We start from the raw sequence: 16481 nt of genomic DNA on the forward strand, positions 1-16481 counted from the left end.
TCTTTTGACACCTTGAAACCTTGCATTGTATTTTCCTCTTTGGCAATGTATGTTCGATCCGCCATTTTTTTTTTCCAATACAGAGCAGTCTTGTCAACTTTAAAAATTTGCTGTGTTGAATAGCCACCTTAATCAATAATTTTTCCCCACACATCACAAAATTTCTCTGCAGCTGCAGAATCAGCACTGGCAACTTCACTGCATTCTTTAATGTTGTGGAAACCAGCACGATGCTTGAACCTATTAAACCACTCGTTGCTTGCCATGAACTTGGGTTGGGGTTTGCCGTACTTATCCTTAATATCTTTATAAATACTTGTTGCTTTTGCTTGAATGGTCATTAGACTCAGGGCCACTCTCTTCTGAATCTAATTTTCCATCCATATTATTAACAGCTGTTCCATCTTCGATATAGCACCTAACACTGTTGATCTTAAGTACGTTGATCCTTTGACATGTTCTTTTATACGCGTACTGTCTTTTAAAATAGTATTCACCGTTGAAGCAAAGAGACCTAATTCCCTTGCCATTGTCCTGCTTTGTACTTCTTAATAATTTTCATCTTCAATTCTAAATGAATTTTATTTCGTTTCCTGGCACTATCACCACTTGCAGTTTTCGTTGGTTGATTTCCCTTCATCATTGTAATATGTAAATAGGAATGAAGAGAAGTTTCTGAAAATTTGTTTTTTTATATGATTGAAAATTTCAGTGAAGGGGAACACATTTCACCATAATAACATAAAAATCCACACAATTGCAGTTATTCGTATTATCGCAAATGCAATAAGATCGAGTTTACTACCTCTTTATAATTAGATGCACTAACAGAAAAGCCCAATAAATCGGAAAGTTCAAATTGGTTTTATTGTTTTTTGGTCGTGACCTCCAGAAACGTGATTTAGAAATATATCACAAAGGCGTTCAGTTTAGTTTTTTAGTTTTTTTTTTTTTTTTTAGGAGCATTAGCAACTAAGGCCATATTGCTCCGGGATATGCGGTGGTCATTCCCTGACCTTTCCGCATCGTATTTGGTGGTGACGGGCTTGAACCCCGGTCTAATCAAGAAGCGTGTGCTACGCACTGCTGCTCCTTCCCACCTGGCTACGGAGGCGACAAAGGCATTCAAAATTCATTCTTATAATGGGAACATATGATAAGGATGAAAGGGTAATGCAATTTCCATTATAAATATGACTTTTTAGAGAGCTAATATTTCTGAATTTTCATTATAAAATATTTCCAGTACTACGTTTTTATAAGCGACATTGCATAATAATAAAAAATATTAAGTACTATTCATACTTTGTAAAGCAATTATTAATAAGTCCAAACTAAATTTTGAACAGCCAAAGAGTAGAAAACTGGCTTTTAGCCCAAATGGTATCTGATCATCCTAGTCTCTTGCCAAGGCTTGAACTTTTGCCTATCTCTGCTCCCACCTCTGTCAAAACCAGATGGTTCTGTTGTCACTTCAGCCAAGGATAAAGCTGACCTGCTAGGATCCCATTTTTCTTCCATCTCACATATTAATGATCTTGGTAAAACACCTCCCACCATTCCCAACACACTCCATTCAATGCCTCCTGTGGTCTTCTGTCCAAAGGATGCCAGAAGGATTTTGACGAATCTTGGTGCTAAGCAAGCTCCAGCTCCTGATCGCATTTCTCCACTTGTTCTCAAAACTTGTGCTCCTGAACTTACTCCTGTTCTTTTCTGCCTTTTTCACTTTCTTATTCCAAAGGTGTTTTTCCTTCTGCTTGGAAGTTTGCTCATATACAGCCAGTTCCTAAAAAGGGTGACAAATCCCTTCCGTCCAATTATCGTCCCATTGTGATTACTTCTACTCTTTCTAAAGTAATGGAGAAATCAATTAACCGCCTATCTGGAAATATTTCATCTGATCAACGATCGCCAAAATGAATTCTGTCAGTGTCGATCCACTGGTGATATTCTGGCTTATGTTACTCATTTATGACAAATTCCATGGAAAAGTTCGGTGAAACACAAGCAGTGGCTCTTAACATCTCAAAAGCTTTCGAACGTGTTTGGCATAAAGGTCTTCCACACAAGCTTCCATCTTATGGTTTGCCAACCGTTTTTTTGTAATTGGTTATCCAGTTTTCTTTCTGATTGCTCACTGAGGTAATGGTAGATGGCTCTCTGTCTTCTAACTTCTCCACTAATACTGGTGTCCCCCAAGGTTCAGTTCTTTCCCCCACTCTTTTCCTCTTGTATATTAATGACCTTCTTCCATTGACTGGAAATCCTATCAATAGTTTTGCCGATGATAGCACATTGCATTCCACCTTCCAGTTTGAGAAACATTGCCCTGCTCAAACAGCTTCAACTTCTCAAGCATCCACTGCCAAATCCTTAAATGCTGATCTCCAGATAATTCTCCAGTGGGGCAAAGATAACTTAATTTCAATCCCTCTAAAACTCAGTCCTGTCTTATATCTCGCAAAAAGGATTCTTCTGCTCCTGTGCTTATCTTCGATGATGCTCCGAGTTCTAGGCAATATCTTGGGGATTACTCTGATTTCTAATCTCTCTTGGCATAAAGCACATTACAAATATTGCTTCCTCTGCATCTAATAAACTGGGTTTTCGCTCTCGGCATTAATTTTTTTCCCCAAACACTTGTTGACTCTGTAGAAATTGCAAATCCGCCCTAACATGGAATATTGTTCGCACATCTGGGGTGGTGTCCCTAAAACCTCTCTCAGGCTTCCAGATTCCATTCAAAAGAGGGCAGTTAGGCTAATCGATGTCTCATCTCTAACAGAGTCTCTCCACTCTCTGTCTCATAGACTTTCTGTTTCTGTTGCACCTCAACTTACTATTATTCTTCAGTTGTGGTGCAGGTCTAGCCAAAAATTTTTGGACAGGGCAGAATGCAGTGATAGTGTTTGTGTTGTTAGTAAATGTTTGTTAGTATAAGTTACTATTAACTTTTTATTCGTTCAGCGAATTACATTTGCTCTTTCACTCATTCCCATTCACCACAACACTCATTCACTCTCTTTCCCTCATGCTCGGTCACTCACTCTCTTTCACCAAAACTGACATTTATTCCCTTTTACTACAATTCCTAATTCAACTGGTGCCCAACCCATTTATTGCCTTTCATTCTCATTAATTCAATCATTCTACATTGCATCCCCTTGCTATTAGCTTACTAATATTTTTCAGCTAATCTGCTTCCTTGGCTGCCTGTACATCTCCCTCCCCTCCTCTACATGGTTCTTTGCTGTGCAACCCCAGGTTCCTACCCATGGCAGGGTATCCTGGTGGGGGGGGGTACCTAGGTAAATACAAGGGCTGTGTTATGGTAACTAAGAATAAGAACAGGTGCATGTATATCTGCATGCCAGTTAATTCTAGGAGCACAGTAAATAAATTTGATGAACTGATTAAGTAATCAAACATTGTACAGATATTGAAAACACCATGTCATTTAAACATAAAGGACAGAAAATTTGAATATGGAGAGCACAATGTGTACAGAAAGGACAAAGAGGATGGAAGGAGAAGTTGGTCTTAGTAAAAAAGCATATTAAATCTAAGGCAATGCTACCAGTCAACACGGGTGGCCAGCAGAATGTTGAATCAGGTTAAAATAAATAGCCTGAAAGCAAAAATGAGAGTAGGAGTGTGTTAAGGCCTAATGACTATGATGAACAAAACAAACGATATACAGAGAAATACAGTGATGAAGTAAATCAGAATTTCTTATAATGGAGGATTTTAACATTCCAGAACTTGACTGGAACTTATGAGTTAGTCACTCAGATTTTGTAGATTTTTGGACTGTTTTATACAGCATGTTAGAGAGGAATACAAGGAAGCAATACTGTTGATCTGATTATCAGCAGTGATTCCTCATGCATTAATAATCTGCATGTAAAAGGGCCAGTGGGTGGTCATATGTAGAATTTGCAGAATCTCGAGGATTGTCGGTAATGAACACTTTTTTCAAGAAAAGGGTGAACAGAAAGTGGACATGGAAGAGTCCAAATGGATTAACAACTAATGAAACTGACTTCATCCTCAATAAAAGAAGATATATTGTGAATGATGTTACTGACCTGAACAAGGTAAATGTTGGAAGTGATCACAGAATGGTAAGGTGCACACTTGATATAGATGTAAGAAAAGAAAGGAAAAAACTGACTCGAGTAAATAATACGAAGGTCTTTGAGATAACAGAAGAGGAGAAAACGCAGTATATACTGGAACTTAAGAACAAGTTTGAGCTTCTACAGACAACTCAGGACCAAGATATTGACGAGGAATATTACAACTTTCTGAAAGTAGTGGTAGTAGTAGTAGTGGCATGCGAGGCAAGAAATCAAGTGTATGAGCTTATGCAGCATCAGCCAAAAAAAAAAAAAAAAAAATCACACCATTCCCTCCAAATGCCTTGCCAGTTCCTCCTTAAATTTATTTAACAAATCAACTTCCACAACGACAGATGGAAGTCTGTTCCAGCAATTAACCACCTGCTGGCTAAAGACAAATTTCCACACATCTATACTACATCTGGCTTTTCTTAATTTGAATTTATGCCCCCTTAGGTTCGTAATCTGAACAAGTGGAAGGATCCTATCAGAATTCAGCGTGCTCAATCCATTCAAGGCCTTATACACCTCAATCAGATCACCGCACAGGTGCCTAGTCTCCAGCCACTGCAATTTGCAGAACTTAAGAATCTCTTGGTAAGAGGATCCTTCATTCCCCTCACCAATCTTGTTGCCCTTCTCTGTATAAGCTCAAGCAAATCTACATCCTTCCTAAAATGAGGCCTCCAGACCTCTACTTTGCTCTCAGTTATTACAAAGTATGCAGTACTCAAGGTGTGGCCTGACCACTGCCTTATACAGAGGGACAATCACCTCCTTTTCCCTGCTAGCAAAATTCCTATATATCACTGACAAAACCCCATGACCTGCCCTGGCAGCCTGTTTGCATTACTCAGAAAACTTCATATTTGACTGCACAATTACTCCCAGGTCTTTTTCATTTTCTACCACCTTAAGTATAGTACCACACAGTTGGTACATTTCTCTGGGGTTACTTCTACCCATATGCAGTACTTTGCATTTGTCAAGGTTAAACTTCAGTTGCCACTTCTTAGCTGATCTGCCCAAATTTTCTAGATCCTGTGCAGTAGTACACTGTCATTAACAACCCTGCCAACCTTTGCATCATCTGCAAACTTCGACACTAAGCCTGGTATAACTTCATCAATATCATTGATAAATATACAAAACAACAGTGGACCCAACACCAAACCCTATGGGACTCCACTAATAACATTAGTTCAAGAAGAGCAGCACCCATTGATTACCTCCCTCTGTCTTCTCTCACTCAACCATCCTTTTATCCATTCTAGCAACTTACCCTTAATACCATTGTGCTCCAATTTGTACAATAGTCTCCCATGCGCAACAGTGTCAAAAGTTTTCCTGAAATCGAAATATATGATATCAAAATTATTTTTTGCATCCAGTTCCTTTGTAACCACATCATAATATCCTATCAAATTTGTCAGACAAGACTTTCCCTTAACAAACCCATGCTGTGTCTGAATTATTGCTGCAGTCTTGTCTAGATGATTCTGCAATGCATCTTTAACCAGTGACTCCATTATTTTACCCGGAACAGAAGTTAAACTAACTGGTCTGTAATTACTCGTGTCACCATTCAAGCCGCCATTGTGAATAGGGGATACATTTGAACATCTCCAGTCCGTGAGGACCTCCCCTGAATCCAAGGATGCTCTCATAATTATGGCTAAAGGTTTGCTTAGTTGCTTTGCTGCCTCCTTTAATATAAATGGATAGATCCCATCCACCCCAGGTGCCTTTCTTATGTTTAACTTCAACAATTTCTCCTCCACTTTGCTCTCATTTATTACAAAATCATTAAGCACCCTGCTACTGCTGGGCAAGTCATAAAGCCCAAGAAATCTATAAGTAAAAAGAAATCCAAAGAAGAAAAAATTAGTCAAGAAACACTTGCCATGATGAACCGATGATGACAAATGAAGAGCAAGATAAACACTGACAGGAGAAAATTGAGTATACCGAGTTATGCAAAGCCATTAGAGACTCAGAGAGGACATAAGATTTAACACAAGAAAAGCAGAACAAGCATTAAGGAAAAACAAAGTATTTAAATCAGCAGCCATGAGCAGTAATACAGAAAGACAAATGAAACTGAAGAACAGCGCTGTACTTATAAATAGCAGAGAAGGCATAATTCAAACAGCAGAAGACTACTATAGAGAATTATACAAGGAGCAAGGGAATGATGCCAGCAGTGGGGAAGATGGATCGCAAATTAGTAACACATACAACATACCTGATATCCTTCCTGATGAGGTAGAACATGCGTTGAAGAAAATGAAGAATCAGAAAGCCCCGGGGGAAGATGAAATTACTGTAGAGTTGTTAAAATTGGGAAGAAGAAGAAGAACAAAAACTGGCAAGGCTCTTCACAAAACGCATTAGAAAAGGTGTAATGCCTAAGGAGTGGAATAATACAACCATAGTTTTGCTGCATAAGAAAGGAGACAAATCAGAAATTGGAAATTATAGGCCAATTAACTTCTTATCCCACATTTACAAGTTGTTCACAACAGACATTACTAACAGATTAGAAAGAATACTTGATGAGAATCAAACGAAAGAGCAAGCTGGCTTTAGGACCGGATTCTCAACTATGGATCACCTTCATGTAATATCACAGCTAATGGAGAAAGCAAATGAATATAAAACACCATTATGCCTGGCATTTGTGGATTATGAAAAGGCATTTGGTTACATACAGAATAAGGCAATGTTTCGGGCACGGGAAAGACAAGGCAAGGTACCCCATATATTATGATTTTGAAGAAAATATATGAGAACACTACCTCCTTTATTAGACTAGTTTAACTTCATTGACTCCTTTCTGCGACAAGTCTAATCTTCTGAAAGCTTCCTCAAGGGCAGCTGTAGACAAGGAGAAACAATCTCCGAAGTTGATTACAGCTGCCCTTGAGGAAGCTTTCAGAAGATTAGACTGGTTACAGAAAGGAGTCAATGTAAATGGAGAGTACCTAAACCATTTACGATTTGCAGATGACTTTGTGGTCACAAGCCATGATCCCAAAGAATTAGAGGAAAACCTGAATCAGTTATGCAGGATTTTGGACTAAAGATGAATATGGCTAAAATAAAGGTAATGATGAAAAAGTATGCCACAGAAAGGGATATAATGATTGAAGGAGCAGTAATTGAAAAGATGGAGTCGTACTTATTTGGGACAAGTCACTGGCTGTAATAATGATAAATGGCTCAAAGTCAAGAGAAGAATAAATTTTGTATGGATAGGAAATACAGTAAACCACCCCTATTCACGGTATCTGTATTCACGGTTTCACGTTCGCTGATTTAATATAAAGTGAAACCTAAAAAAATGTGAATTTTAAAGTGCCGTGAACATTTTCCGCCATAAAAAAACATGGGTGTAGCTAAAACCATTTTTCTCGGTCAAAACAGCGCTCTGTGGGTGGGGGGAGACTGGTGACAAAATCACGAGCATGGATGTTTCCCGCTAGTCCTTGTTCAATATGTGTTATATGCGCTAGTCATGGAAGGATTCGTGGTTTGTTTTTAATTTATATGCTTATAAATTGAATAAATTTATCAATTTATAAATTGATATGCTTACAAAAGTGAAAAATCTACCGTTTTGCAATGTTAGTATAAACAGACTTTGAGTGTATTAACGGTAAAAGAAAGTGACTTAATTGTGGACAAGTTCTTTTCTAACCCCTACAAAAATATGGCTACAAATAACAAGGGAATTGTGAAAAGATCAAAGAAGGTGATGACATTAACGAGTAAAATTGAGTTATTAGACAAAATTTATAATGGTGAAAGTGTCTCATCTGTGGCAACACATTATAATAAAATGAATGAGTCAATGGTACGATCAATCAAGAAATCGGAAGAAAAAATCCACCGTAGTGTCCGTTAAAACGCACTAATTGATTCAAAAATTTGCTCTGTAACTGGTGATGTGAAATTAGAAAAAATGGAAAAAGCTTTAAATCTGTGGATAGAAGAATGAACTCAAAATAAAATTCCGTTAAGTTCACTCATCAATCATGAAAAGGCAAAACACCTTTATCAACACTAGCGAAACTGGTGATAACAATGGTGTTTTTTCAGTTTTTTTAGCTAGCAAAGGCTCTGGTTTGAAAGATTTGTTTGAAATTTCTAAGAAATATTACATTTAATATTAAATTGTTTCTTATTTTCATTTCGATGCCTTATGCTTGTATTTCACTATGTACATAGTCATATTATGAAGGTACATATAATACATACATAGACAAAATTTTAGGCTAGGTTTTCTTATATATTTCATACTTTAGAATGGAACCCTTTTATTAGTATGGGAGCCATAACTCAGTATTCGCGGCTTTCTCAGGAACGTAACCCCGCGAATAGCGGGGGTTTTACTCCCCACCATGACTTATGGAAGTGAAACTTAGGCACTCACCAAAAGAATGAAACAAATTATATTGGGAATCAGACTGTTAGATAAGAAGAGAAACACATGGATTAGGCAGCAAACTCGAGTAAAGGACATTCTTACCAAAACTAAAGAACTAAAATGGTGTTGGGCAGGACACATAGCTCGAAGACATGATGATAGATGGACTAAGAAAAAAAATAACACAATGGTACCCAAGAGGAGATAGAAGAAAACCTGGAAGACAACGACAGAGATGGACAGATGAAATTCATGAGTTTGTGGGTAGTAAATGGATGGCCATTGCACAAAACAGAAAAAAGAACTGGAAAGTTGCTGGAGAGGCCTTCATCCTGCAGTGGATTGAAAATGGCTGATGATGATGGGTGGTCATAACATGCCAATTTGGGATTTACTTAAAGACATAACTATTGTCAAAGTAAAGGGAAGGGCTTTTGCTTTTGTAAGGATGAATAAAAAAATAAAATGATAATGATTTTACCATCAGCAAATTATAAATGGGAAGCCCTCGAGGACGAAATTGTAGAAACTATTAGGCTTTTCATACCAACTAAGAAATACTTTTCAAGGCTAAGGCCTAAATGGATGTCAGATGACTTGAGATTTGTGGGAGAAAGAAAAATGCATGGGATATATCCAAATTATTAGGTGATACAGAAGTCTATGGTAAGCATAAACTAGTCTGCAATCAAGTCAAAAAGGAGGTTAAGCAAACTAAGTTAGATTACTAAAAGTCTCTGGCAGAGACTACAAAGGAAAGAAGCAAAGGCTTCTTTAATTCAAGTTAAGAAGTAGACAGAAAGGGTTTAATCTCATTAGCCTACTTGATGGTTTAAATATTAATGATCCTGCCCATTGCTGACAAACCATAACAGTAATTGACATCTAAATTCACACAAGGAATTTTTTTTTAAGGAAGGTGATGCCAGAAGTTTATGAAACTTTAACAGGGAGCTAAACAATTATGTGATAACTAAGAGAAAAATGGAAGAGAAATTTTTGAAGCTTAAAATAAAAAAAGGTGACTAATGTGGATGGGATCTATCCATTTATATTAAAGGGTGGCAGTAAAGATGGTAAGGAAACCCTTAGCCATAATTATTTGAGCATCTTTGGATTCAACAGAAGCATCTCCGAATTGGGAATGTGCAAATGTATCCCCAATTCACAAGGGGATATTAAAAGGTGACGTGAGGAATTACATGCCTGTTACTTTACTTTTGGGTGCCACCGTAGTCAGGTGGGCAGGAGCAGCAGAGCGTAGCACATGCTTCTTGATTAGACCAGGGTTTGAGCCCGTGACCACCAAATACGGAGGATGTGGAAAAGTCAGGGAATGACCACCGCATATCCCCAGAGCAATATGGCCTTAGTTGCTAATGTTCCTAAAAACCAAATAACAAACAAAATATTTTTTGTGTTGGGGAAAATAATGGAGTCATGGGTTAAAGAAGTAATGCAAGTCCATCTAGACAGGAATGCAATTATAATGCAGTCACAGCACGGATTTGTTAAGGGGACATCTTTTGCATACCAACTTAAACTAGCAACCAGAAAATTTTTAATTTGGATTACTGAATTTCAGTCAGAAGATGCTAAATCTTACATTTTATATACATAAGATAAAAACTTCACTCTTTATCAAAAAAAAAAAAAAAAAAAAAAAGAGCGAAAACATTCATGAAATTCACATTTTTAATGAGCACCATGTATATGCTTTAGTGCAAATGTGGCCGCCTTTTTCTTATATCATGCTACATATTATGTTGGAAATGCAATGTGTAACACCCATGATTGGATCTAAAGGCTACTGGAATTAATGAATCTTCTCTTCCCCTCAATGATCCATATCAGGAGCCTTTTTTTTTTTAAAACTATGTAAAGAAATTTTATGCTAAGCACGTATGATAAAAAAAAATTAAAACAATTTTATTGCCATGTGACTCAACAGCTGGGTCTCCCCATTTGTTGTTCGACACACCTTAATACTTCCCAGCTGGGTTCTGCACAGTTTGTTTGAGCTCTGTGAAATGCTGGATGCTTCCCATTGTGCATTCCACCATACAGACATTTCAAGTAGGTGTCCTGGGAAAACCAAACAGATTTTACCCTACAGTTACATCAAACTCTCTAACAGATAATTAGGCTGCTCTACCAAGCAGTCTTTTTATATTCCCATTATTATATTCTAGAGGGAGAATGTGTGACAGTTCTGAATTTCACATTGATAAGAAAACAGAATCAAGATAACAAAGAGAATATTTTAAACTTTAGCAAAGTATTTATTCATACATTATTATTTTGTTTTGTTTTTGGTTTATATTTATCACAGAAGCCTATCAAACAAAACATTTTGCTGTTTGTCAGTGGGTGCTCCAAGAGCTGCCTTATGAGATGAAGTATGCGTTCCACTTTGTGGGGAACTCATACTTCATCTCAAAGTGCAATTTATGTATGACCATACTTGGTATGATTTCATAAATTGCACTCTGACATGAAGAACATGGTTTGCTTGATTGTGGATTGAATACCATTTATTTTAGTTTTATTTATTATATTTTACAGGATAAACTACAGTGTAAAGCTTTAAGAAATACAGTAACCCCATCAAACAAAATATTGAAATTACAGGACAAAATTTTTAAATATAAATTTCTTTTCTAGAGTTTTATTAGAAATCTCTCTCTCTCTCTCCCTCCCTCTTTTTTTTTTTTTTTTTTTGGTTTATTCTGATTTTCATCATTGCTAACAATTGTAGGACAAGCCTTTTCTAAAATTACATTATTGATGAGTTACTTTGGGTCAGAGTCATAAATGAAGCAAGAATTTCCAACTGCTAACTGAAACAGCAATTTGAATAATAGTTTGTAATACTAATACATTCCTCTATGCAGGAAATAAAAGAATGCAATTATTTGATTAAATAAAAGATTTTAAACTTCTCTCTGTCAGAAGGTAGTATTATCAGTACATCTTTTGCAAAGGCTAAAACATCTCTTTCATCATCCCATTTCAATGACCACTATAACTGTGTTACTTTGTAATGCAACAGCTCCAACTTTTTAAAAGAGTTTAGATGTAATGTTAGCATTAGCATTACTAGAGGCATATGATGCAAAAAAGCAAACTTATATAGCATCAGACAAAAAAAAAAAAAATTCCTATTTCACCCATACATTCACTCCAAATGTATGTCTAGTTCTGCCTTGATCTTATTTAAGTTTTTGATCTCCACTACAACAGATGTTCCAACTATCAACCACCGCTGGCTAAAAGCAAATTTCCGCACATCTATTCCACAACTGTCTTTCCTCAATTTGAATTTATGTCCCATTATGTGAGTAAGCAGAGCAAGAGGAAGAATCCCATCAGCCTTCACCTCGATCACACCATTCAAGTCCTTATACGCCTCAATTACATCACCTCGCAGGTGCCTAGTCTCCAGACGCTGAAAAGTCTTTCTTGGTAAGGGCAACCCTTGTCATCAGTCACCAATCTCATTGCCCTACTCTGCACTTGTTCCAGCAGCTCTACATCCTTCCAAAAATGAGGCCTCGAGACCTGAATGCAGTACTCATGGTGTGGCTTGTTTGTTGTTTGTTTGTTATTTGGCTTTTAGGAGCATTAGCAACTAAGACCATATTGCTCCGGGATATGCGGTGGTCATTCCCTGACCTTTCCGCATCTTCTGTATTTGGTGGTGACGGGCTCAAACCACAGTCTAATCAAGAAGCGTGTGCTACGGACTGTTGCTCCTTCCCACCTGGCTACAGAGGCACCTCAAGGTGTGGCATGACCATTATTACCTTATACAAGTGGACAATCACCTCCTTATCCCTGATAGCAAAATTTCTGTTTATCAATGACAAGACACCATGAGTGCAACAGGCGACTCTACAAGACACCAGTGCAGCCAGGCTACTCTTGCAGCCTGTCTGCACTGCTCAAAAAACATCTGACTGCACATTTCATTCTCTACTACCCTGAGTGTAGTACTTAACAGTTGGTATGTTACTCTGTTGTTACTGCTATCCATATGCAGTACTTTACATTTGTCGACGTTAAACTTCAGTTGCCACCTCTCAGCCATCATCTGCTAGGCGCCTCTGTAGCCAGGTGGAAAGGAGCAGCAGTGCGTAGCTCACGCTTCTTGATTAGACTGGGGTTCGAGCCCGTCACCACCAAATACGAAGGATGTGGAAAGGTCAGGGAATGACCACTGCATATTCCAGGAGCAATATGGCCTTAGTTGCTAATGCTCCTAAAAAAAAACCAAATAACAATAACCATCATCTGCTCAACTTTTCTAGATCCTGTTGCAGTAGTATACACTATTATTACTGTCATTAATAATTGTACCAACCTTCGTATCATCTGCAAACTTAGACATTAACCTTGATATAGCTTCATCAATAACACTGATAAATACAAATAACAACACTGGGCCCAACACCAAACCCTGGTGGATTCCTTTTATTAAATCCAAATAAAAATTTTGTTACATTTTATCTAACGTAAGCCCCTCTGATCTCCATGTCATTCAGGCCATGGAAGTTATGCATATCTTACAAATAAACTTATATTTATTAGTATCGCATTTAAAAATAATAATAAAAATTAAAAACTTTGTTAATAATAGTACCAGTTCTTCATGCGGAATTAAGCTAGCTAGCTCACAACAGATAAGTATTAAAAACATTTAAATACTTTAAATCATTTTTCAAAGCTTCAGTGCCACAAACTTTCCTGAATTTCATGAAGGGGCTGCTAATGAACTACATGCTCAAATGCAGTAAACGGCTGTGACAGCTGTGAACATTCATCATGCCAGGCATATGATTTTGAAAATCAGGCAAATTATACTTCATGATACTATATCAAAGTGTGCATAATTGTTGGAAGTGTAGAGATAATTACTGATAAAAAAAAAAAAAAAAAAGTGTACATAGAATGGATCCCAAAGATGCTCACCTTAAACCAGAAGGCACTACGGTTTTTTCTGTTGATCACCTGAACTGGTCTTAAATTGTTATTAAAATTAGTTGAAAATATATCTTACTTTTGCTTATATTTAAACTCTTTATTCTAAACACTCGACATTCAATTAGCATATTTACTAAATAACACAACAAAGAACCATTAATAAGAATTCATAATGATAACATTAGAATTTAAAGGCCATCATAAATGGCTTACCTGATGCAGATGCTACCCAAGCAAGTCCTAACGTTCCACCAGAAAAGTCTCTGTAGGTAAAAATGTATGCTAAACAAAAATCATCATGGTTGAACTGAGAATTTAAGTTCAAAAAATTTGACACATCAATGTTTGGTGAACAAAATGGATTTGATCTTCTAAGTTGTGGTGTATCACACACTTTGGTATCATTTATCTACAAAGGGAAAATGAAAAATATCAAATGAGAATTGCTCTGTTCATTTCAATTTCTATGAAGCATATAACTAGAAATTTTATGCCATCACACAATTAAACAAAATAAAATATTCGAATCATCATCTTCTTTAGCTGTTAATATTGTATTAATAGATATAATACTAGAATCTATGTTGTGAACATTTTATAAAAAAATTAACTAATTTGTACCAAATTATTACAAATTAATTAATTATAAACTACATTTGATTAATGAAGTGGGGCCAAAATATTATTATGGCAAAATTTTCAAAATTTTGTAATTTTAGCAGAATACAAGCCATGACAGGAGTAAAAACATTCTTTACATGCCTATTCGGGTACTTTTTTTGTGTTTTATGTTTATTTACTTCATAATAGTATATTTTTCAAATTTACTCCTGCATATAATACATTCCTGTGAAGTTAATCCCATGTACTAGTGCAGTGGTGTCCAACCCTTTCCCGCACGGGGGCTGGACACCACTGCACTAGATTTGTTTTGCGGGCGGCACAGAGTGAGTCGAGAAAAAATTGTCACATTTTCTATATCTTGTTATTTGTAAAAGAAAGTTTCTATTTTCATGTTACCGTTTTTTCTTTTAAAGCTATATACAAAAAAATGCAAATTCCCAGCACTTTTATGTGCAACAAATTATGCCAGAATTATTTTTTAGATTTTATTATAATTATAAAAAAACATGACTTACTTTTGTTTGTTTTTTTTTAATACTTTACTTTTGTTTCTCTTTAAAATACTTCACTTTTGTTTAAGTCCTGATGGTATTTCTCCACTTGTTCTCAAAACCTGCACTCCTGAACTATGCTCCTGTTCTATGCTACCTTTATTCACTTTCTTTCTTAAAAGTATTAGAGAAAAGAATATCCTAGATCTCATCATCACACATGAATCAGATGACATAACAGGGCTGACAGTAGAGGAACCAATAGCAAGAAGTGATTACGGAGTTCTACGGTGGATAATGACGAGAGAGGTAGCAGAAGTAAAAGGCAAAGGAATGGGTTTTAATTTCAGAAAAGGAAATTAAGATGCCTTAAAGTACTACATGGCCTCTATTAACTGGGTAGATATTGCGCAGAGAATGAATACAATTGAACTGTGGTATGCTTTTAAAACATTAATCACAGATGCCTTGAATGCGTATATACCATTAAAAAATACTCCACGAGGAGGGTTACAAGTTGGATGAATAGTGAAGTTGCCACATTAGTTGAGCAGAAAAAGGTGGCATGGAAAGGTTACAGAGCAATAAAAAGTACTGAAGCCTATAACAGCTACAAGGTGATGTGTAATAGAGCCACAGAAAAGGTTCGACAGGCAAAGGCAGTTTATGAGAAATCACTAGCAAACAGAGCAAAGAGGGTTGATAAAGAATTCTTCACATATATAAATGCCAAGAAGAGCAGGACAAACCAGATCGGATCTTTACGTAAGGGAAAGGGGATAGTATTAAATACACCAGCTGCCGTTGCAGATGAACTCAACAGTTATTTTGCATCGATATTTACAAATGAAAAATCTTTTGTGGCAATGGGAAATTGTGGGAGCGAAGTTAAAAAATATGTAATTAATGATATTGAAATTTCGCAAGATTATTTAATGAAAAAAACTTTCGAGCCTACAGACCAGTAAGGCTCCTGGAGTTGAAAGAATATACCCTATAATCTTAAGGGAGGCGGCAAGCGAGTGCATTGAACCATTGAGGCTAATTATGCGAGCATCACTAGACTCTGGGGAGATTCCCTTGGATTGGAAAAGTGCCAATGTATCTCCCATACATAAGGGTGGCTCTAAAAGTGAAGTTGGAAATTATCGACCTGTCAGTCTGACTTCAGTAGTAGGGAAAACCATGGAGGCAATGATCAAGGGTGGAATTCAGGATCATTTGGATCGAACTGAAATTCTCAAGGATACTCAGCATGGTTTTGTAAAGGGAAAATCATGTTTAACAAATCTGGTTCGCTATTTCGAAAGGGTCACTCACGAGCTGGATTTAGGTATTTAATTTTGACATTGTTTATTTAGATTTCAGCAAAGCTTTTGACTCAGTCCCACATGAGCGGTTGCTTTATAAGCTGGAACAGGTTGGAATCACTGGGAAAATCCTTAGATGGATAGAAGGATGGCTTCAGGGCAGGAGGCAGAGGGTTGTAATAAATGGCTATTCCTCAGATTGGGTTGATGTAAGAAGTGGGGTTCCCCAAGGATCAGTATTAGGACCACTGTTTTTAATTTTCATAAACGACATCGGTGAAGGGATAGAGGGCGTGATGTCTAAATTTGCAGATGATGTTAAAATTGGTAGAGTAGTTAATGATCACTGTCAAGCTGAGCTTCTTCAGAGAGACCTAGATAGACTTCAGGAATAGTCAGAAAAATGGCAGCTATGCTTTAACCCAACAAAGTGTAAGGTATTACATCTGGGAAACAGTAATCCCAAAATAACTTATTCACTTGGTGGAGTTCAACTAAATCCAGTACTGGAGGAAAGGGA

At 36.9% G+C, this 16481-nt stretch overlaps 1 protein-coding gene across 2 annotated transcripts in view; it reads right to left on the reverse strand.

Annotated features, from left to right (window-relative positions):
- kuz (zinc-dependent metalloprotease kuz) overlaps window positions 1-16481 on the reverse strand; it is a 265140-nt gene that overhangs the window by 133668 nt on the left and 114991 nt on the right. For both annotated transcript variants that reach the window (XM_090389623.1, XM_090389622.1), the window contains one exon: window positions 13750-13945. In XM_090389623.1, the coding sequence (XP_090245749.1) occupies window positions 13750-13945 (196 nt within the window). The remainder of the gene's footprint in view (window positions 1-13749; window positions 13946-16481) is intronic.

Source organism: Mastigoproctus giganteus, chromosome 2 (genome assembly GCF_048544385.1).
Source record: "Mastigoproctus giganteus isolate SK-2022 chromosome 2, ASM4854438v1, whole genome shotgun sequence".
NCBI classification, from domain to species: Eukaryota; Metazoa; Arthropoda; class Arachnida; order Uropygi; family Thelyphonidae; genus Mastigoproctus; species Mastigoproctus giganteus.